The 23161-nt window shown below is 46.6% G+C and overlaps 1 protein-coding gene across 2 annotated transcripts in view; it reads left to right on the top strand.

The window, feature by feature from the left end:
* The window catches only part of SLC39A13 (solute carrier family 39 member 13), a 43404-nt gene extending 20515 nt beyond the window's left edge, over positions 1-22889 (top strand). For both annotated transcript variants that reach the window (XM_032956162.2, XM_032956163.2), the window contains exons 2-10: positions 268-1080; positions 3118-3225; positions 4766-4857; positions 8766-8915; positions 15182-15271; positions 16672-16722; positions 18712-18844; positions 19166-19265; positions 20060-22889. In XM_032956162.2, the coding sequence (XP_032812053.2) occupies positions 444-1080; positions 3118-3225; positions 4766-4857; positions 8766-8915; positions 15182-15271; positions 16672-16722; positions 18712-18844; positions 19166-19265; positions 20060-20135 (1437 nt within the window). In that variant the 5' untranslated portion in view covers positions 268-443 and the 3' untranslated portion in view covers positions 20136-22889. The remainder of the gene's footprint in view (positions 1-267; positions 1081-3117; positions 3226-4765; positions 4858-8765; positions 8916-15181; positions 15272-16671; positions 16723-18711; positions 18845-19165; positions 19266-20059) is intronic.
* The last annotated feature ends 272 nt before the right edge of the window (positions 22890-23161 follow it).

The following is a 23161-nucleotide window of genomic DNA, read 5'->3' as shown; positions in this document are numbered from 1 at the left end:
GGACCAATCAAATTCAAGGACAGTGCATATTATTATCAGAGTTGTCTCTTTTGTTTGCATTTTGACTGCTTGTGTTGTGGTTATTGCAAACATGATGCCTTGAATAAAGGTGTCAGTTTTTGTGCCAGTTAAAAGGGTAAAACCTATTACTAGAAATGTAAAGTGTTTATAATTCACGGTGCTAGTGACTGTGCAACATAATTGTGATTGGGGAATATAGGCTTTGTCAGAGTATGGCTTCAATTTAAAATCTGTATTTTTTTACAGATGTTTTGACACATGGAAGCAGAGGTGTCTACAACAGAAGCTGAAAAATGGCACTCAATAACTAGTTTCACTTAATTAATAATTATGCCAACATTTAACAACTTGCAACTTTAACTACTACGTCGAAATTAGGCTACAGGCATTTAGCAGTAAAGCGATTTTAAATCGAATGAAAGATGGCGCCAATTCCCTGGGTCTGGTGTCACTTGGTTCTTCTCGCGCTGCTCTTCACGACAGCAGAAGGCAACATCCACCGGGCGAACGCGAGACGCCTCTCCCGCAGAGAGCCCTCGGCCGCCAGCTCCCCCCACTCCCTCCCTCCTCCCGACAGCTCTGACGCATCGCTCCCCTCCGCTAGCCAAGTTTTCCAGCCCTCCTCAAGCCTCTCGCCCGGCTCGGTTAAGGCGCCCGGCTCGGTTAAGGCGCCCGTCCGAACGTCGTCCGACGTAAATTCCGGAGGCCACAAAGACTCTGGCTGCTCCCCTCCGAGCCACGATGCCGCCCACCAAGCTCGCGGACGTGACGATTCCAGTCAGGCGCACCGCAAGCGGGGTTTCTCGGGCGCTGCTCCCGGACACCAGGGGGGCCGCGACGAGACGGGATCTAGGCCGGACGCGGTTCCCGTCGGCGGTGATGGCGATGGCAACGACGATGGCGAGCCACCGTCCCCCGCTTCGTGGCTGAGTCTGGACTGGGATGGGCGGCTCGGAGCGTGGGTGCTCGGGCTGGGCGGGGCCTGCCTCGTGGGCCTCAGCGGAGTGCTGCCTATCCTGCTCATCCCCGAGAACACCGGTGCCCACCTGCAATCTCCTGGTGAGCCACGGAGTAGTCAAGAATAATTTTTGTGAAAAAAATACATTGACACGTTATATATATAAAAAAAATGTTTATTTAGAATGCGTAACAGCCGGTGTCACGATTTAATTGTACAGCCATTTGGGTCAATCTGCTGTTGCGAGTAGTCAGTGCGGGTTGGTGAAAGCAAAGGAAGCCAAGAACTGTTTTAAATGTCACTCTCCACTCACATTAGCAATGCTCTGGAATCAAACTCCGTTTCCAGACTCATAGCGTGGTGCACAAAGCACTGTGCCACTTCCTGTCACTTATTAATCTATCGTTAGACAATAGGGTAGTAAGTATCTTCCCGGGTGATGCGGTGGTGAAAACAGCCCACCGTCGAAAGCTTGCTCGTTCAAATCCTGGTTTGAGTTCAACGTGGCCCATTATTTTTCCAAGTCAATAGAATGAGCACTAACTTATAGGCAGTAAACTCTGGTTCTCCTGTAGGTAGAGTGGCCTCTGCTATGGGAATGTGGAATTTCCACCACCTGTTCATGGGTACCAGTGGAGACCGTCCTTCAGAACATTGCTCGTTTGACCGAAGAGACACTTCAACCCCATGTCTATGAACTACACAACTTGAACCACATTCTCACAACTTGTGAGAATGTGGTTCAAGTTGCTAATACGAGAATGGGTTTGGCAAAAGTTTTGCTGAAACACTTTGGCAGCATTCCCACCACCACCACCACCACAGTTCACACATTGTGCTAGTCGCCTCAGCCCAGATTCACACATCCACATTGCTGGGCCAAGCCAGATACACCTGGGCCTTGTGGTGGGCCCAGTGTCTTGCTTTACTAAGAGAGCCACGTGATTTTAGCCAGGCTACCCCCATAAACCCTCGCGACATTTCGGATTCAGAGAACGGACGTGTGTGGTCTCTGGCGTCTTTCCCTTAGGTAAAATTACGGGTTGTGTTTTTGTTTCAGTAATGAGCATAAAAATGCAAAAGATTTGAAAAATATGGAAAAACCATATAGAAAATGAAATATGATCTATTTTATTCAGTGACAGAAAGAAGAAATGGGTCGGGGGGGATGGAGGGGAAGGGTTGAGTCCACAGAGGTGTGCTTCTCTTGAAGCATTCGTACAATAAATGAGCTTTGCCGGACTGTTCCTGGAATAGACTGGCACAGCTTCGTTGGTTCTTTCGGTAAAGTCACGTAGAATGAGAATAAAATAATAAATTGATAAAATAAAATAACATAACACAATAATGGTCATGGAAACATGGCATCATTTGTTTACTCTCTGGAACACTTGGACCATTGGTTGAGGTTTGAATCAATTGGATTTTGGTTAAGTAAACACAACCCTGGGCTTTTTATCCCAAGGTGTCTTTGGCGCAAGTTTGAAGTTTCATTCGTGACGATAGTTGCAGCAAGCCTGCATGGGGTGGGGCTTGTGCGAAAAACTGTAGCTGTGGTGCAAGACAAGACGATGACGAACATTGTTGATGGCTGTTACCATGAACCAAGCTTATCAGTGGTCTATAGACGACACCGCTGCACGCACCGGAATGATGAAGCTGCTGCCTGGATCGATGCAAATACACACGCTAATAAAATAAAATTAGTGAAAATAAAATCATGAAAAGTTTCAGTAGCGTGGTTTTTGGAAGCACTCTTATCGGTGACTGGAGTATGATGGCCTTTTATGACATCAATGTTATCACGCGCAATGCGTTGTGGAAGACTGTACTCCAGCTCCATTGTGCCATGCAGTGCATTGTGGGAGGTGGCCATATTAAACAGATGGAGGGTGGCGAATGTCGGGGAACTTTAAGCTCATAACGACTGCATTTGAGCCAGACTTTGGTTTGACGGAGATTCAGGAGGTGAATCATTGTTATTTTTTTTTACAGTATCAGATTTAAACTACAATTTTTGTTTTGTTCATTCATTGTTTTGGTAACGAATTAACGTCTCATAAATTAGTTCACTGGGTTGCATCTTTGTTGATTAAGCTTGACGTTGTGAACCTCGTGCGTGTGTGTTCTCTCTCTAGAGGGCGGGCGACGGCTGAGGTTCCTTCTGAGCTTTGCGGTTGGCGGGCTTCTTGGAGACGTGTTTCTGCACCTGCTGCCCGAGACCTGGCAACATGGCTGCACCCAAGGCAAGTCCCAGGCACCACTGCAGGCCTCTGCATGCTCCCGACATTGCGTCTGTGTGCGTGCATGATTTTATGTATGTGTGTGTGGTAGTGTAGCGGTTAGCGCGCTGCGCTATGAACCCGGCGAACCGAGTTCGATTCCCGATCACAGCCAACACCAGTGACGATTATCTGAACCGGTCCTGGGCCTCCCCTAAGTAGACTCAGACTAAAATGAGTGCCTCGTGCAGTGCGTAAACATCACCACTTGGGAGAAAAAGGCGGCTGGGCGTGGTTGCTGGCCACGCACCCCCTCATGTGCCGTTCCGGCCTTCATTGGTGCTCGATAACAGCACTTGCCCTAACAGTCTGTTAAGGCTATACCGGGGATCTTTGTCTTTGTTTGAGTGGGGAGCGGTAGTGTAGCGGTTAGTGCGTTGTGCTACGAACCTGGAAACCCTAGTTTGATTCCCGCTCACAGCCAACACCAGTGACATGTATCTGAACTGGTCCTGGGCCTCCACTAGGTCGACCCAGCCTCAAATAAATACCTGGTGCAGTGTGTAAAAACATCGCCACTGGTGAGACAAAGGTGGTCGGGCGTGGTGTTGGCCACCCACCCCCTCATGTGCCGTGCCGGCCTTCATAGGTGCTCACTCACAGCACTTGCCCCTACAGTCTGTTCAGGCTATATGGGGGGTCTTTGTCTTTGTTTTAATGTGTGTGTGGATGTATGCTTCTAAATGTTTGTGTGTGAAAAGTGGCCATAAACTCAAAAAGACATTGCAATGGGGAGGAAGAGCAAATATTTATTAGGCTGAGCACACGAGCCACTCAAAAGTTAGCCCACTTTGCATAACCCTGACTAGTAGACAAGTATTAGCCCTACTCTTAACCCTAGCCAACTAGCCAGCCATCCTCTTGTAATAGCTCTACCCCTATCCCTAACCTCGCCAGGTCCCTCTGTAACTTTCAGGTCACGTGTTCATAATGCTCTATGATCCCAATGATTTGAGTTTGATTTCTGGCCAAAGATAACATCAATGGCAAGTGGTATCTGAACCTGTGCTGAACCTTGCCTGGTTGACTCAGCCCTGCTAAACAGCAGCCCTGTGAAGAAACAGGTGACCAAGCATTGTGCTGGCCAGACCAATTCTTAAATGTGCCATGTCCGTTTAAGTAGACGCTCACTAACAGCATTTGCGTAGACAATCTGTTCGGCTAAACCGAGGATCTGTGTCTTTGTCTGCATGGGTAACGGTCGCGCAGTGGTTAGCACGCTGTGCTACGAACCCGGCGACCTGAGTTCGATTCCCACTGACAGCCATCATCAGTGACGATTATCTGAACCGGTGCGGGGTCTCCCCTAGGCCAACTCGGCCATAAATGAGTACCCGGTGCGATGTGTTAACATCAGCACTGGGGAGAGCCGGTCGTGGTGCTGGCTACCTTCTCTTGCTGTGCCGGCATTCTTAGGTGCTACAAGGCTATAACGGGAGATCTTTATCTTTGTTTTGTGTGTGTGTGTTTGCTTTGTGTGCTCACATGTTCATTGTGTGCGTAGGTGCGGGGCTGTGGGTCACAGTGGGGCTCCTCACTTTCCTGGTGTTGGAGAAGGTGTTTCCTGACGTCGATGAAGATGAACCGCCCGCCACGGTACAACAACAACAACACCCGCCATTCGGCCACTACGTGGCGGTGACGTCACCACAGTACACACACTGTTTATCCTCAAAATAACGTGGCCACGTGGTATCTCGACCCGTGTGCAGGAAGTCCCCGTGGTGTACTCGGCCTAACGTGCATGCGCAAACATCAGCACTGTGAAGAGGCAAAGGGGGCCGGGCATTGTGCTCTGGTGCTCTGGCCCAGACCACCCCCAAGGGGGTTTTGAGAGAATGACTCAACATTGTTATTAAATGGAGGAATCGTAAAATCCTGAGAACGTGCAAAGCAACGCTGCCTGCGCCAGACCATTCCAGCTTAGCACTGTACAGTAGGAGTTACTAGTTCCCGTACAGTAACCAAGTCCCTCGTAGCACCGCTTTCCCACTCTACCTCGAGATCAAGCAATACTTTGTTTAATTACTGTACACCTTAATACCATGTAGTCTTTCAGCTTTAATATTGCACACTTGTTTTATGAGTTGTTAACGGGCTAACATGCATGGGGGGGGTGGGGTGGGGGGGGGCAGTTAGCTTTGTCTGCATGTCATTTTAGTTGATTAATTCATTTCTTGTCACATGCCCAGTCAGCACGACTAGACCTTTGTATCATAACGCGCCTTCCGTAGGGGAACCAGAAATGCAGAAGGGATTTATTCGGCTAAATCAGCCGTCCTCGTTATGAATTCAGCATTCTGCTCAAATTCTCTTCATGTTCTGCAAACAAATAGCTGATGCAACTTTTCCTAACTGTCAATACTTTATTGAGCAATCTTAAGTACTCTAATCAGCACCTTTGAACATAGTCATCAACAACAAACAAGTTGCTGTTATATCAACATACGAACATATTAAAATATGCTACCTGTCTTGTTATCAAGCTGCAAAAAGGGCATGTAGTTAATTTACCCAAGAATAACCCACAGTGTTGCATTTTTGTTAAACCGTGTGCGTTAATTCTGTAGTGTGACGTCAGTACATTTGTTGTGCAGTACGATCACGCGAAGACAGGATTTACTATAAGGGCTGTTGCCGTTTATTAACACTGTTTCACACAACACTATAACTCACACCAGAGGTAGGTGCTCTCTTTTCTTGGTCCTTACCCTGGACCCCCGAACTCTGTATTGTCCCACCCTCGGCTATCCCTTGGCTGTCCCACTCGTCTGCACGGGACGGGGGTTCATCCAACACCGCCCGGCGACGAGGAGAGAGAACCCTCTCTCTCTCAGCCGATTCTTACTGATTACTCGGGGCCCTGCTCCCGGCTATCCGTTAGCTGTCCCACTCGTCTGTACGGGACGGGGGTTCATCCAACACCGCCCGGCGACGAGGAGGGAGAGCCTCTTCCAGCCGATTCTTTCCCTGGCTCCCCACACTGACCCCGCCTTCGTCACGGGGGTCCCCCTTAAGTACCCCTTTGGCAGCTCCTCCCCCTAGCTCGGACCCGCCCTTGTTCCCGAAGGTACCCCCTTACAGCCCCCGTGACATGACGTCATCCTCGGCTGTCAACTCGCTCGCACCTCCCTCTGTTCGCTCCCTCATGGTTGCTCACGCGACTCCTCTACATCACCTCCCCCCCCATAAAAAAATTTCAGCCGTCCCAGCTGCTAACTATACCAAAACCAACCCGCATCGGGGTCGACAGCAAACAGCCAGAAACCCATCAGCAAGAACAATTGGAACAACAACATAACAATATCAACAATATTCTTGGTTCTTTCGGTAAAGTCACGTAGAAAGGGAAACAATCAAATAATAAAAAATTATAAAAATAAAACAAAATTCTCACGACGTTTCGACTGCAACACAAGCAATCATCATCAGGTGTGAAAACCACAGCAAGAAATTTTGAAAAAAGTAGCTTTTTTTTTCTCAACGTTCGCACCACTGACAGCGATTCGAATCGCTGTCAGTGGTTCGAACGTTAAGAAAACACGTGTGGAGTGGTTTCGCGATCGTCGCAAAATCCCGCACAAAGCGACGGTAATATGAGGCAAAGCCAACGAAACTGCGAACCTCCTCGTCAGATGTGGGGGTTGGCCGTGCACGGACGCAAGCAGTTTTTTTCTGGATCTGCGGCGACACCTGACGCACTGACCACATGGCCCCAAATACTTCACCGATGGCTGCAGCAAATGGCACTTTTGGGGTTTTAATTTCAGACCAGCAGCACGCACTTTGACGAAGACCGACTCAAGACGTTGCAAGTGTTCGTCAAACGTGCGGCTGAAAACGATGACATCGTCCAAATATATTCAACAAGATTCCCACTGTAGTCCCGCCAAGACCATCTCCATGAGGGAGAGCCCTCTTCCAGCCGATTCTTGCCCTGGCTCCCCACAACGCCCACGCCTTCGTCACGGGGGTCCCTCTTAAAGTACCCCTTTGGCGGCTCCTCCCCCTAGCTCGGACCTGCCTCTGTTCCCGAAGGTACCCCCTTACAGCCCCCGTGACATGACGTCATCCTCGGCTGGCAACTCGCTCGCCCCTCCCTCTGTTCGCTCCCTCATGGTTGCTCACACGACTCCTCTGCACATTTATTCCACATAATTATAATACACAACAGCACGTGTCCACTTACACTCAAAACACGCTATTAATCCACCGGCACACGTGCACCCTTCCGCACATGATACACTGGCAAGTTACGTACACATTCAATACATTTAATGACCATACAGATATGGTGATTACACACATAACAAACATGCTCTCAGGCAACGTGCGTACATATATGCATGCATACACACGTACCTCATTCAGGCATTATGCACGTGCAGTACAACAAAGACAAAAATACCCCCTATAGCCTTTGACAGATGCATTGGGAAACTGCTATTAGCAAGACTGGCACAGGACATGAGGTTTGTGGCAAATACCGCGCCCGACAGTCGGACGCGGTGTCTTCCCAGTCCTGATGTTTACACACCGCACCAGGCACTCATTTAAGGTACTAATTTAAGGCTGAGGCGACCTAGGGGAGGAGCAGGAATGGTTCAAATATTCTCCACTGTTATTGGTCGTGAGCAAGAAATTAACTCGGGTGGCTGGCTCTGAAGCGCAGTGTGCTGCACCACCACTCCTCCATGCATATACACATTACCATACGCATTTTTTTGTTTAAAGGCACGGTGCACAAGCACCCATAGAATACACACATGATCCATGTACACATGTATTATAGAGGACGCAGCACATACACAGTTTACACACGTAATTTCAGTTGTGCATACACGTATATTATACAGGCATGCTGCAAACACCTACACACCATATACAGTCACACCTCGGTATACGACCGCTTTGGAATACGTCCAATTTGGTACACGTCTTGTTTTGACGAGAAAAAAATGTCTCGGGATACGACGCCTTGCTTGGGATACTAGGTGCTTGCTAGAACTTGTATGGGTCGGGATGAGTCACCCTTTCCCCGCGTAGACCCCGTTCACGACTGAAACAAAGTGCCGCTCCCTAGTCTGCCTGTACAGTATTTTAATTTATGCATTTATTTTAATTTATGTATGCATTTTAGTAATAAGTGTCTAAATTATCTTATACAACCCCATTAATGTATACTATGTCATATAAAATATAATTTATTATACTCTGGAACGGATTATTTCCTTTCCCTTTATTTCTTATGGGAAAAATTAGTTTGGTATTTACGTCACTTTCGGTATTAGTCCTCCTACCTTCTGGAACGAATTAACGACGTATACCGAGGTACCACTGTATTGACACGTATTGACTGTATACTTACCAGCACAAAGTGCATTTCGACTGTCGTACACAGTGAACACTCGCATGCATTGTCACGTGCGATGGTGATCAATCGCAAGCAGTGACCGTGGTTCTTAAAAAAATTAAGTGTTTCATTATTTTTTTCCCTTTGCCAGAACGGCGTCGCGTCAACAGGGAATGGCGTCGATTCAAGAGAAGGGAATGGCACCATCGGGAATGGATCGGCGATCTCCAATGGCCAAAGCAAGAGTGCCAGTAAAAGGGAGCTGTCGCCCAGCGGCAAGGCGACATCTGAGCACATCAAGGTGACGATGTTTGTTTGTGTAGATCGGGGATAGTGAACATACGGCCCGGCCAATTATTTCCCACTACGGAACGGCCTTTAAGCGGCATTTATCCGCCACTTCAAGCATCTTAGCCACCACACTAATCGGGTTGCTTAGAGGGAAATATGTCCGACCTGGCAACAACACTGTGTTTTTAACTTTAGTGTACTCAAGTAATTGCTGTGGCTTCAAGGGTCTCTCTATACTTGGGCAACACACCCACGTTATGATATCGCGTGAAGGTGTGCCAATGTGTGGCCCGCAAAAGTTATTTAAGAGTTATAGTCAGTCCTGATTAAGGAAAAGGTTTCCCCATGCCTGGTGTCGATTTATTTACGGGGCGCCACGGTGGCGAGATGTTAACTACCTCGCCTAGTATGCAGGAGGTCTTGGGTTTCATCCCGACCCTGATGCCTGTATATTTGGAGTTTGCATGTCCTCCCCATAGTCACGTGGATTTTTCTCCGGGTCCTCTTGTTTTTCCCTCCACATTTAGAATCAACGTGCGTTTAGAATATTTGGTTGAGCTGCATTTCCACGTGATAAGCCACTTTGTCGAGCTATCATTTGTGGCCTGGTCACTTCTGGAAAAAATCCATATAGCTCAGTGGGCCTTCCCTGGTAAAACAAAAATCGTAGTTTGGAATTAATTAATGTGTTATTTTTTTTCATTCATGTGTCTTTTAGAAACCGCATGCTTCAAAGCCAAGGTGTCACTCGCTCATGAGCAATGAGCGATGCTCATGTCCATTGGTTTCCTCGAGCCATTGGCGAAAATGTAATATTCCCATGGCAGTGGTCTGTTTACCCATAGGAGTATGCCCGTTGACTCTCCACAACAGTGGTACTCACCTTCTTGGTTCTTTCGGTAAAGTCGCGTAGAAGGGAATTAATAAAATAATAAAACATAATCTAATATTCTCACGACGTTTCGGCCACAACACAAGCAGCCGTCCTCAGGTGAAGACACAGAACTGTCGGAAAGACAGCGCTCCAATGGAACTGTCCAAGAAGGATGATATAATTCACGGTTATGATGATATTCAAGGCGGTGTGTTTATTGATATTGTTTTTTTTTTATCAGATTCATTGCAAAGTGCCTCACTATTGTTGGTGTCCTATAATTTGGAAACAAATGCACATATTTAAATGCTTAGTCAATGAAATGTTTAGGAATTCTAAAATGTTTTTTTTTCTTGGGAGGTGAATCCATATCGGTCAGGACATTACAAGCATGCACATTTGAAGCAAATCTTTTAACAGCGTTTAGAGGTGGTCGGAGTCTAAGCCAGGAAATGTGGAAGGACTCCACAGAAAGGATAGGAATTGCAGCTGGAAAAGTTACTGATGAAACGTTGAAGTGTAGGTGCAAAGAAAAGCATGGGTGTAAAATCTTAATTGAGATGTCCTTTTTTTACGGTATATCTCGTGTATCTATATATGTAGGTTGAACTTATTTTCGCACCGTACGTAGCCAACCGTGCTTATCGAAGGTGCAGGTGAAGGACGACAAACTGAACACAAAAAGCAGTTGTAACGTAATGTCGTGAAAATGGGCAATTGTACATGTCCGGCCGTTTTGTCCCTCCATTGCTGGAGGAGGCCCTCCTGATGCTGTGCGGATTGTTGCGTACTTCACACTGCATCAGTCCATGACACCTATTTGTATGCATGGTGCTCGCCCTCACAAGCACTATGTAGCACCATCCAGGCCCAAATTCCTGCTTGGCTTCTGAGATCTGAAGAGATTGGGCAACATTCTGGTTGATCTGGTCATAGATGTCATGAATATGTTTTGATTGAAACCAGGGAGAGACTTCACAGTCACTCTTGATGGCTTTTATTCACCTGTTATTCCTTCCATCTGTTTGCACACTGCTTTACGGAGTTTGTGTGTGGATGCCAAAGGTGGTGGTTAAACAGTAACTTGTGTATGTTTTGGCAGGTATGACCTTGTCCATGAACCCGTGTGTGACTCAACATCTCAGCCAACAGGCTGAAATGTTGAGTCACATTTTACTTACCAAAATCATGAGCAAACACAAGATCCAGGTTCGATTCAACACAGTACATAATTCATAATAAAGGTTTTTGGGTTAGATCGCGTTTATTTATAAATGTGTCGTAACCCTCCACCACCCGACACAGCCAATCAGCAAAAAAAAGTGTCACGTTGACAAAAGACAAATAATGCACTACTTTAGCCCACCAATTCGCCAGAATTCTGGCGAATTGCCCGATGATGCTGGATGTATTTACCAGCGAAACGTCGTACTCAAACTGTAAATGTGGATTCACTCTTCAACACACCGGTGGGCTAAAGTAGTGAATTATTTGTCTTTTGTCAACGTGACACTTTTTTTGCTGATTGGCCGTGTCGGGTGGTGGAGGGTTACGACACATTTATAAATAAACGCGATCTAACCCAAAAACCTTTATTATGAATAATATTGGTCGCGAAAGCCTACGTGTTAAACTGACAGTACATAATATTTGTGATCTGATCCCATCTGTGAAGGATGTAATCCTTGACATGCAATACCCCGGTGTCTACAAACTAAGCTGTGTCTGCGGCAGTAGTTGCATTGGGGAAACTAAGCGACATGTCTCGGACCGTGTTTGTGAACATAAGGCAGATCTGAAACACGGTAGGACCAATACCTCGGCCGTGGCTGATCATTGTTTTAATGCTCACACTAAATAGATTTTTCCAAGACAAAGGTACTCTGCAAACCTACTGGCTATCAGCAAAGATTCGTTCATGAAGCCATCCAGATATATAAACACAGACACAATTTCAACCGAGAAGATGGGTACAAACTGAGCAATCATTGGAAGGACGTTATTAACCAGTTTAAGTCATAACTGGCTGTGATGTTTCCATCCTACCTGCCGATGTTAGCAGTTATTTTCGACTCTGAGTTACATTACCAGGTTAAATGTCTTTACATTAACAGGCTAAATGTCTCACTAACACAGCCACCGTTGCTCGTTTTCCTCGATGTGGCAGTGGTTTTCGTGTTGTTCGATTGTCTTACGTTGACATGCTAATCTCTAACAATACAACGTCGTGGAGGTAGCCCAGCTCTCCGATCTTACATTTACATGCAAATTTCATCTCTAGCCCCGCCCACTTCGCTTATGACCCTTGGGCTACTCCCATCTCAAACCTTTATAACATTCTGCCTCAGCAGCTCTCCCGCTCTATTTTTTCACCTGATGACGATTGCTTGTGTTGCGATCGAAACGTCGTGATATTTTTATTTATTTTTTATTGTTATTTTTCTTCTATCTACGTTGGTTTAACCGAAAGACCCATAGAATATGAATTCCTGCAGTCATGAAAGCTTTAAGTCAAAATTTGATAGATGCAGTCACACAAAGGCAGAGGAGAAGAGGTAGGTGGTGAGCTTGGATTCGAACGGGGAAGGGAGTCGACAGAGCGGACGGCTGGGGGCCCGGGTTCCAGATGATGGGGACAACAGGAGAATTAGCGACCTCCCACTGGAGTGCAGAGCACTATATTGAAATTCATATGCTCAAAATGACAATAAATTTAACTTGTAACACGCACAGTATTCGCTCACTATTGAAGAGAGAACGGCGAAGAGGTATGAGGAACCACAGACAAACGGGAAGGCAGCCACATGGTAACCAGTGCCAATAATTGCCCAAGCTCTACAGTCCTCTATATATGAAGGTGTTATTGGCCAATTAATGAGTGTTTACATGTGGGAGGAAACTGTAGCACCATGAGAAAACCCACACGTGCAAGGGGAGAAACACTGTCCCATTTAGACGGAACAGGTGGAGTCCACATTTTTGCTTCTTTTGCCTTCTCCAGGCAAGCCAGGGAATGACACCTCGTCCACACATGGGAGAAGGGAGTTTTGCAGCATTTGTGCGATTCACCAACCCTCGCCTCCAGTGATGGATACAAGGCATGGATAGCCACCACCGCATGGCTAAAATGTGGATTATTTAAATTAAGTTTCTGAAAAGTTGCATATTTTGCCAGATTTGGTGGCATATGCTTGTAATTCCATACCAGGTTATGATGGATCATCCCAGATTTCATCATGCACTGTGAAACTCACAAACACACTAGGTTGCGATGCAGTCACGAGGTAGCAGTATAGAAAGTGGGTTCATCGGCAGGTCGTGTATTTTGGGCTAAAGTGCGAGCAAGGAAGAATAAGCCGAATACCTTCCTCTACTTACTAACGAGTTGGGTTCCAGAGGTCTGTTCGTAAGTCGATTTGTTCGTAAGTCCAACTTTACTCCCGTCGATTCCAAACATGTTATACGGCGTGTACACTAAACACGGGCAATGGCTTTAAAAGTTGTATAATCGCCTGTAGATGTGGATGCCACTGGTTATTCGTGTTCTGCAGATGTAGATGCCACTACCGCCATCTATTGCATGGCGGTTGAACTTACGACTCTCGGTCCGAACAGGCAACTGGACATGCAGTGATGGAAAAAAGTATTTGATCCCCTGCTGATTTTGTACGTTTGCCCACTGGCAAAGAAATGATCAGTCTATAATTTTAATGGTAGGTTTATTTGAACAGTGAGAGACAATAACAACAATAAAATCCTGAAAAACGCATGTCAAAAATGTTATAAATTGATTAGGCATTTTAATGAGGGAAATAAGTATTTTACCCCCTCTCAATCAGAAAGATTTCTGGCTCCCAGGTGTCTTTTATACAGGTAACGAGCTGAGATTAGGAGCACACTCTTAAAGGGAGTGCTCCTAATCTCAGCTTGTTACCTGTATATAAGGCACCTGTCCACAGAAGCAATCAGTCAATCAGATTCCAAACTCTCCACCATGGCCAAGATCAAAGAGCTCTCCAAGGATGTCAGGGACAAGATTGTAGACCTACACAAGGCTGGAATGGGCTACAAGACCATTGCCAAGCAGCTTGGTGAGAAGGTGACAACAGTTGGTGCGATTATTCGCAAATGGAAGAAACACAAAAGAACTGTCAATCTTGCTCGGCCTGGGGCTCCATGCAAGATCTCACCTCGTGGAGTTGCAATGATCATGAGAACGGTGAGGAATCATCCCAGAACTACACGGGAGGATCTTGTGAATGATCTCAAGGCAGCTGGGACCATAGTCACCAAGAAAACAATTGGTAACACACTACGCCGTGAAGGACTGAAATCCTGCAGCACCTGCAAGGTCCCCCTGCTCAAGAAAGCACATATACATGCCCGTCTGAAGTTTGCCAATGAACATCTGAATGATTCAGAGGACAACTGAGTGAAAGTGTTGTGGTCAGATGAGACCAAAATGGAGCTCTTTGGCATCAACTCAACTCGCCGTGTTTGGAGGAGGAGGAATGCTGCCTATGACCCCAAGAACACCATCCCCACCGTCAAACATAGAGGTGGAAACATTATGCTTTGGGGGTGTTTTTCTGCTAAGGGAACAGGAAAACTTCACCGCATCAAAGGGACGATGGACGGGGCCATGTACCGTCAAATCTTGGGTGAGAACCTCCTTCCCTCAGCCAGGGCATTGAAAATGGGTCGTGGATGGGTATTCCAGCATGACAATAACCCAAAACACACGGCCAAGGCAACAAAGGAGTGGCTCAGAAGAAGCACATTAAGGTCCTGGAGTGGCCTAGCCAGTCTCCAGACCTTAATCCCATAGAAAATATGTGGAGGGAGCTGAAGGTTCGAGTTGCCAAACGTCAGCCTCGAAACCTTAATGACTTGGAGAAGATCTGCAAAGAGGAGTGGGACAAAATCCCTCCTGAGATGTGTGCAAACCTGGTGGCCAACTACAAAAAACGTCTGACCTCTGTGATTGCCAACAAGGGTTTGCTACCAAGTACTAAGTCATGTTTTGCAGAGGGGTCAAATACTTATTTCCCTCATTAAAATGCAAATCAATTTATAACATTTTTGACATACGTTTTTCTGGATGTTCTTGTTGTTATTCTGTCTCTCACTCTTCAAATAAACCTACCATTAAAATGATAGACTGATCATTTCTTTGTCAGTGGGCAAACGTACAAAATCAGCAGGGGATCAAATACTTTTTTCCCCTTACTGTACAGACAGGTTTGTTCGTATCTCTGAAAGTTCGCAAGTCGAATGTTCGCAAGACGAGTCCCTGTATAGTGGCTGTCGAGAGCTTTCTCTAGCGGAGCTCTTCCAGCAGCAGTCGCGTGAGCACGCAGTTGAAGGGCTGCAGCTTTAACTTTTCACTGTCTGGGTTACAGATTAGCGGTTACCTGAATCTCTTTGCGAACTGCGTGGACAACTTCACACACGGCCTGGCGGTAGCAGGGAGCTTCCTGGTGAGCCACAAGGTAAGAATCTCATGTCCCCTGCAGCACAATGTTTGAAACTCTAGGGACAGTGTATGACCAGGCCACTCGCATTTCTTGGATTTGCTCAACACTGCAGTCGTGCTCATTCAAAGTATCTCCCAGCTTAACTGAGCAATGCAGTGGCCCTCTTCTCCTGTGACCCTAAGCATGGACATGCACAGCCGTTTGGTCAATCAACGGCCAGATGAGGGCCTCACCCCACTGAGTAGGTTACAACGGGGTTATTGGACCATACTTGATTGGTGCGAGTTGGATGATGGCGCCGATAACAGACAATGAAGCATTGTACAGCACGACAGTGGATTTGCTGCATTATCTTCTGCTGACAACGTAGCCTTGCAGCAGCCTGCAAGATATTTTGTGCATGGTGGTCGTCCATCCGAGCACTATTCGGCCTTAACCCTGCTTTAGCTTACAAGATCTGAAGAGTTCGGGCACATTCTGAAGGGTGTGGTCATAGGTGGACTGAGGCAATTGTTGGAAATTCCACATTCTTATTTGTGGGGTCTGGGTTAACCATAGAATGATCACTGTTGACTTGCCAGAAAGTGGTGCTCATTTTACTGACCCCAGATCAATTATAGGCTAAGTTGACCCCCGAGCATTCTGATTATGAATCAAGTGCAATGAGAACTGGGACTTTTCAGCCAGACTATTTGAGTGTTCGCGTAACCCTAACCCAGGAACGCTCAGACAACAAGCATAACGATAATTCGCTACCGTCATCATTCATGCTGCCGCCTTACGAAAGAAAATCGATTCATTCAGAATAATTACGAAATAAGAATATATTGTGGGGCAACGTTTGCCTAAAATATCACACTGTTTTTTACATATATATCTCCGTTAATTATGAAGTTGCGAAAAAAATGTTTAACTGCTACCGGTGCAGACTTTTAAAACATGTTTTCATTTGACTATTAACATGAGTGAAGTGAAAGGAGCTTTCAGCTGCTGTGGCTTTGCCCACAGAGGCCCCCTGTGTGTGCTGCACATGCCTGCCTGCGCAACCCTGTCTTAACCACTGTCGTCGACCATGGTCAATCCGCTGCTGGATGAAGGCCTCCCCCAAGGCGATCGTCATCTCTCACTGTCTTGCAATGCAACAATTTGTCCAGCTGCTGCACATGAGTTAATCCCATTAACTCCATCTTCGCGATGGATGTACTCTTAGGCACGTTTTTTTTTTTGGCTGCAACTTCATCGTTGGTCTCTCTGCGTTGATTCTAATGTATCTCACCAACAAATTAAATTCCACACGGATGTCCTGACCAGGTCCCCAAGACACCTGCAGTAGCAGTCAACGTGGCACAGCAGCCTTGTCACCAGTGGCACGTGTGGTGAATGTGTTGGTATTTACGTTGAGGTTGTCCCTCCAGGTTGGATATCTTACGACGCTTGCAATTCTTCTGCATGAGATCCCACACGAGGTAAGTCCTATAATAATGAGCGTTTATATTTTTTATTGGCTTTTAATACAAATGAGCTTATTATTTACAACGTTCTAGCCATTGAAGGGTTTAGTCTGTCATTCAATATCTACTAAGACGGTGGTGGCCAACACTGGTGGGGGGGGGGGGTGGTACATGCCCCCCCCCAATGATCTGATCGAAATCCCTAATTTCAATCGGATCATTGTGGTTTATTAGTAATAAATCGGCATTTTGCGACCCCCACTGCCACTGTGTAGCAGATTTTTAAGTGCCAGAGACTCTATGAGATGATAGGACAATAGTCTGAGTCCATAATTGGCAATAAGTAACGGCAAAGCAGTTATAAGTGACTCACAGAATTGTGCGCAGTTGCGTATACAGTACACGACTTCCCTGAAAGCATCACACCTTCAGCGAGCAGTATGCCGATCACACACGAGCCTCGATGGCTGCGCCATCGCCGCACACGCGTGGAATAAAAAGCAAGGGACAAGTCTTTATTTTCATTGCTGGAGAGATTGCCCCCCCCACCTGAAAATCCTGGCTCCGCCATTGGTGGCCAACAAGTGACTCGCCATCCACAGCTGCATCGCAAAATATTCTTTGTCTATCTCAGGATTTTTTTTTTTAAACGCTAATGTAAGCAGACGCCGATTTTTGTTATGGCTTAACGGCAAATAAAAAAAATCCCTAAGAATTAATTCGTCAGCAACATGACTTCTGTTTAACACACGGCTTTCATAACGTCTACCAATAGATGACGCTATGACCGTGTCCAATGAGCACGGTTGGCTACGTACGGTGCGAAAGAAATTCAACATACACACATGCGCGTACTTTATGCCCAAGTATATTACGGGGTTCAATCGGGTAATGGTTGGTCGTAGCTTTTTTTGGTGGATTGCGGAACCCGTTGAGATTCACCGGGATGGACCACCGTGCTTCGTGGTCCATCCATGGCGTAGAGTGCGGTCTCCAAAACGTTATCTATGATATATATTTGCTTTTAAGGCCACAGTGTTTATAACGAATGTGTTCAAATTGTATTGTTAATTGTGCTTGTGCACTAGTGCACAAACACAATGATTCTCTCCCCCACCCACTCCCCACCTCGCAACTCAATACATTCTTACCATTCAGGATCTAAGTTCAATGCAGGAGGCAATTATTGTATTTTTTCCATGGTGGCAAAAGAGCCTCTGCCGTCCATCGTGGACTGACTGAGCATCTCGGTTTACCCATGCAGCCTCCATGAGTGACGGTGGAAGCTCATCTACTGTCATTGTGGAGCCTCTAGTGGCCACAGCGGTTAGGTTGAAATTGTTCCACGCGTACCAATCAAATATGAGGTAAATCTCCTCATCTATATGGCGCTGTAGTGGCGAGATTTTAACTACCTAGCCTGGTACACAGGAGGTCGTGGGTTCGAGCCCGACACCTAACCCCTGTATGTTTGGAGTTTGCATGTCTCTCTCCCCGTGGTCGTGTGGATTTTTCTCCAGGTCCTCTGGTTTAACCCTCCACATTTAGAAACGATGCATTTCGAGTATTTTGGTCCTGTAAATTTCCACATGACAAGCCACTTTATTGGGCTATCATTTGTGGCCAGGTCGCTTCTGAAAAAGAGCTGTTTAGCACATGGGGCCTGACCTGGTAAAACAGGAAAGAGTTTAGAGTTTTAGATTAGAAACTTCTGATGTCTGTGAAACATCCTGTCAAAAAAATATGTACACCTTTTTTGGACAACCAAGATTGGTTGTCCTGTGAAATGCATCTCCTGCATCATGGCAATGTGGATTTGTCCACGTCCAATGGATTTTCACCACTGGCTGAAGGACATCAATTGATATGATCGCCATCCTATTTTCCGTTTACAGGCATGGGATATTTTGTCTGACGTGAACGTTAACAGGGCATGCAACCGACGAGAAACAACTGGACGCCTGTTGTTGCAACTGTGTTTACGGCGACTGTGTGTCTGTGAAGTTCGGAGACTTCGCCATTCTGCTGAGGGCCGGGTTTGACCGATGGCAGGCGGCCAAGCTGCAGCTCATCACCGCCTTCGGGGGCATCTGTGGAGCCGTGTTCACGCTCACCGCCCAGTCCGCACAGGGGGCAGGTCGGTTGTGCGTGTGTGCGTTTGTCTTTGTGACATGGGGCAAGTCGTGGTCGTCTTGTTGTGGGTACTTCCCTGCGCGCGCTCTCCTACCAATTCCCGCTCACCTCGCTCTACTCCCCTCCATGCACTCGCCTACCTCTCCCCTATAATCTCATTCTTCTGCCTCCCCCCCTTTGCACTTCGCAACAGCTGTGGGATTTAGCAAAAAGGAAACGATTGCAATGTGCGGTGACCTCTTGCCGTTGACCTTCCGAGGTCGGCGTGCACCCGTCGCCACGTTGCGCTCACAGCGAAGGTGGCGTTCCCGTGTCGCCTGTACAGGGGACAGCACCGCCTGGATCCTCCCGTTCACGGCGGGCGGCTTCCTCTACATCGCCCTCGTCGGGGTCATGCCGGAGTTGCTGCAGGAAAAAAACCCGTGGTGCGTGCACTTATGCCGCCGCCCACACGCACCGTGATGCACACACCATGATACACTGCCTGCACATCCATAGGAAGAGCACAAAGGTGGTACCCCTGATAGACCTTTAACAGAATTTTGGGGCAAGTGTTGTTCGCGAGGACCTTCGTAAGGCCGGCACCACACAAGCCCCGCCGCCTTTGTGTCTCCAAAGCTCCTTGTTTACACACTGTACCAGGTATTCATTTGAGGCTGAGTCGACCTTGATATTTTTTTTTTCTCTCTATCACCTTGTTCCGTCTGTAAATTTAATTAGCTGACGTTTACCAGCCTTACATTTGCTTGCAAATTCCATCCCTAGCCCTGCCCACTTACCCTTGGGTTGTACCCACCACAAACCTTATATAACCTCTGGTTGCAGTAGCTCTCTCGCTACATTTCCTCCTGCCTCAGCGGTCCGCCTGCTGTATTATTTCACCTGAAGACGATGGCTTGTGTTGTTATCGAAACGTCGTGATCTTATTAGCTATTTTTCTATCTACGTGACTTTACCGAAAAGAACCAAAGAATAACAGACAGTCTCTTGGTAAACTGGTCCATGCCATTAGAATGTGGAATTTCCACCACTTGCTCTGGGCCACAAGTAGAGATGAGCACCATTCCAATGCTCGCTTAAGCAAGGTAGACGCTTCGACTTTTTTCGAGTTTGTGTTGGGAATTTACCATCCTCGCCACATTCACTTCTGCTCTTCTACCTCCCTATGCATCACCACCTCCAACGGTCTCTCCTGCCCACCCCATTCGATGCTCCGCAGGGACTCCCTGTGGCAGCTGCTGTTCATCCTGTGTGGCATCGGCGTCATGGCGATAGTGACCATCGTCGTGGACTGACCACTGAGGGTATCGCGACTACCCGGGCAGCCTCCCGCGAGTGATGGCGGAAGCTCGCCTGCTCTCCGACTCTGTGAGCACGGACATCGTACGCCTCCCCCCCCCACCCCAACCCCAACCCCAACCCAGGGCGGTGGTGGGCGTTGTGATGGAAGACTCGTGAAGTTGAGAAACAGATGTTCACTCGGCGCTTTCTACCCCCCCCCTCCTCCCGCTCGCACCGCGTAAGCCCAGGCAAATCGAACCAGGCTCAGATGCCGATTTTCACGCAGCGAACCATGGGGTTTTGTTAGCGTCCGATTCAAAGCATGGTGTGCGCGCAACTCCCACCGGGCTGTAAAGGTCATCTGGCTGTAAATGCGTGTGTTTTTTTTAATCAAATGTGATGTTTTTTTAGTGGTGAACATGATTGTTATGATCAGTATATATGAATACACACACACACACATCGGCACTTTACACCAGTGGTGTTTTTAAACAGTTCATAGTTTTATGTTGATATTGTGGTGCCAGTGTGTGCTCTTTATGGATCAACAAAAATACAACCGTCTCATCATTCACAACTTGTATGTGACCAAGAGTAGCTCATTAGCTTTACGTATAACTTGCTGAAAGTTTATCATTCATTGTCTATTTATTGTGATGTCCCACATTTTAAGAGTACTCATCGTGTCGATGAGTTGTGGTAGCGTTGACATTTTAAATCAGCTGGGTAGTGCTGTGGTAGAGTACTTTGACTCGCAATCAAATTTAATATGAGTTCAATTCCCTAGTTGTGGGTCGACTCAACCAATCATCCTGATGGGTTTGATAAAATAGGTACCACTTTGTGGGAAGGCATCCTTTGGAGATACATAGCAACCGCCTTTATAAAGCAACATTTCCACCACTGGCTCATTTCTGGTAGTTGAGATAAGCACCACCTTACTCCCTTTTGAGCAGGGGGAGTGCCTTTAACTTGCAATAACTATAAGATTTCTAATGTGAAGTGATTGGGTAGAGATACCACTTCCATTACGGCATCGTGGGTTGAAAGTTCCCGTGGTGGCACAACTGCCCTGGTGGGACACGGTACCAAACATCCCACAAGCTGTGTGCCCTCTGCTTTGTGGCCTTACTGGATTACAGTGATGCCCAAAGAGACCGTAACATTATTTATATAGATGTACAGCAAAATATCTATTTTATAAGAGATTTTTTTTTTTTAAAAACCGAGTTATATGGTGTACAGTAGTTTATTAATCGTGCATGCTTTGTGTAGAGGATGCACGCAATATCCAGTACATTTAAAATGTTGTAACATAAACCTTAGGTGTCGCGATATGCCCGTTGTGCTTTAAGGAGGCACAAACATTTACAACTGGGTTTTTTTTATATTTTTATTGTTTTCCTGAACTCTTAAGTGTTTTGCTTTTAAGACCAATAACCTTGCCCCTATATTGCGAATACATCTTTAGCGTATGTTCTGTGCATGTTTACCTCTTATGCAGGATTAATTATGTGTTTTAATTGTTGGTTAATATTTGGCAATGCAAAAACAGTTTTAAATCTGTTATGTTTTAGTTGACCGAATGATGTTTGTTTCCAGATTTGACGGTGGGGGGCCCCCAGGAATGTAGAGTAGCACCCTAACCGAGGCTCCCCCAGCCCCTTCACAGGCCATGTCATACTTGGGGGGGGGGGGCCCACTCCCAACCCCCTGGGGGAGTACATACTGGGGTTCTGAGTGTATGTCAAATGCATTTTTGCGATAAACAAATTACATTCGCAGCCAGTCTATGCGACGCAAACAAACAGAAATCTTCACGATTTCCTTGCGGCTCTGCAGATGTTAGCCCCACCCACTTCAATAATCTGTTTCTTGACCATATTACAGGGATTGACCGATTGTTGGATTGCAAATTATTGCGATTTCTGCTGTAATTTGACTATCGTTTGTTTGCACCTGAATATATGAGCAGATCATTAAGTCGGTGATCATGTTCCCACACTTAACCGAGAATAAGGCATTGCGGTATCACCATTGCCGGTCCTGAGCCAGTGGTATAGACCCCCACATTCCTGCCTACAGGACAAATTCGTTCATGAGACGACCACAGTTGATCTCTCCCACCCAAGTGGTACTCATTTCATCGGTCCTCAATTGTTAATCTTTAACCACAGCGGCACACGTGCCCTTTTGCATTTATTTCCTCCCATTCCCTGCCACTTACAGTCCAAACTCTCTGGGTGCTTCGAGTTTTCGGACAAATTTTACTTCTGCTGCAAAGCTTTGCTTGCTTTATAGCTCTCCAAAGTGTGTTCGGGTTGTACCTCGACTTGTCCGGAATTATGTCCAACATTTCGCTCCACGTGCTGGGATCTTCTTCAGGAACTGAATTTTCTGTCATTTTCCTGTTTGCTGGAGAGCTCATGCCAGAACCATGGCGGTCTAAGCACATACCATCTCGGAGAGACATATTTTGCATCTGCCAAACATGAGCTGTACGCAAGTATACAACTGCTTAGCTATTAACGCAGTGCAATGTGACATGTTGTTAAAAGGAAACTCTGTTTTGTGGGTTGACCATCTTAAACCCGGTTCTACTTATGACTGCGACTACATTCTGATGAAGTTCTGCTTGATTCTGGTGAAACAAAGTTCATTCACGTAATAACTGCATGTCGATGAAGTTTACAATTTTGGCTTGTAAAAAAAAGTCACCTTTATTTTTAAAATAAATAAAATTGCTCATAATAAAAGGAATGCTGTCATTGTAATGTGTGCCGTGCGTTATTTTAAAACTGATATGATGCGGATCGGTCACTTGGGCTATATATAGTGCAATCTAATGTCGACAATCTTGTACCAACCAATTGAATGGGCCAGCGCTGGTGCCGTTCCATGGCACAGGTCACGGCACCCCAACCAGACAGACCGGCCCTTAAAAGGACTTCGGCTCTGAGGCTTTGGGGCCGCACCACTGGCTTGCCCTGCCCGGTCCTCACAAGGACAGCGGGGTCAGGGTAGGCCCAGGGTCTATCTA

This window comes from Petromyzon marinus, chromosome 17, assembly GCF_048934315.1.
Source record: "Petromyzon marinus isolate PM22_M1 ecotype Great Lakes invasive population chromosome 17, UKy_Petmar_22M1.pri1.0, whole genome shotgun sequence".
NCBI classification, from domain to species: Eukaryota; Metazoa; Chordata; class Hyperoartia; order Petromyzontiformes; family Petromyzontidae; genus Petromyzon; species Petromyzon marinus.
Note: the sequence above shows the minus strand (reverse complement) of the source record. Positions and strands in the feature narration are given on the sequence as shown.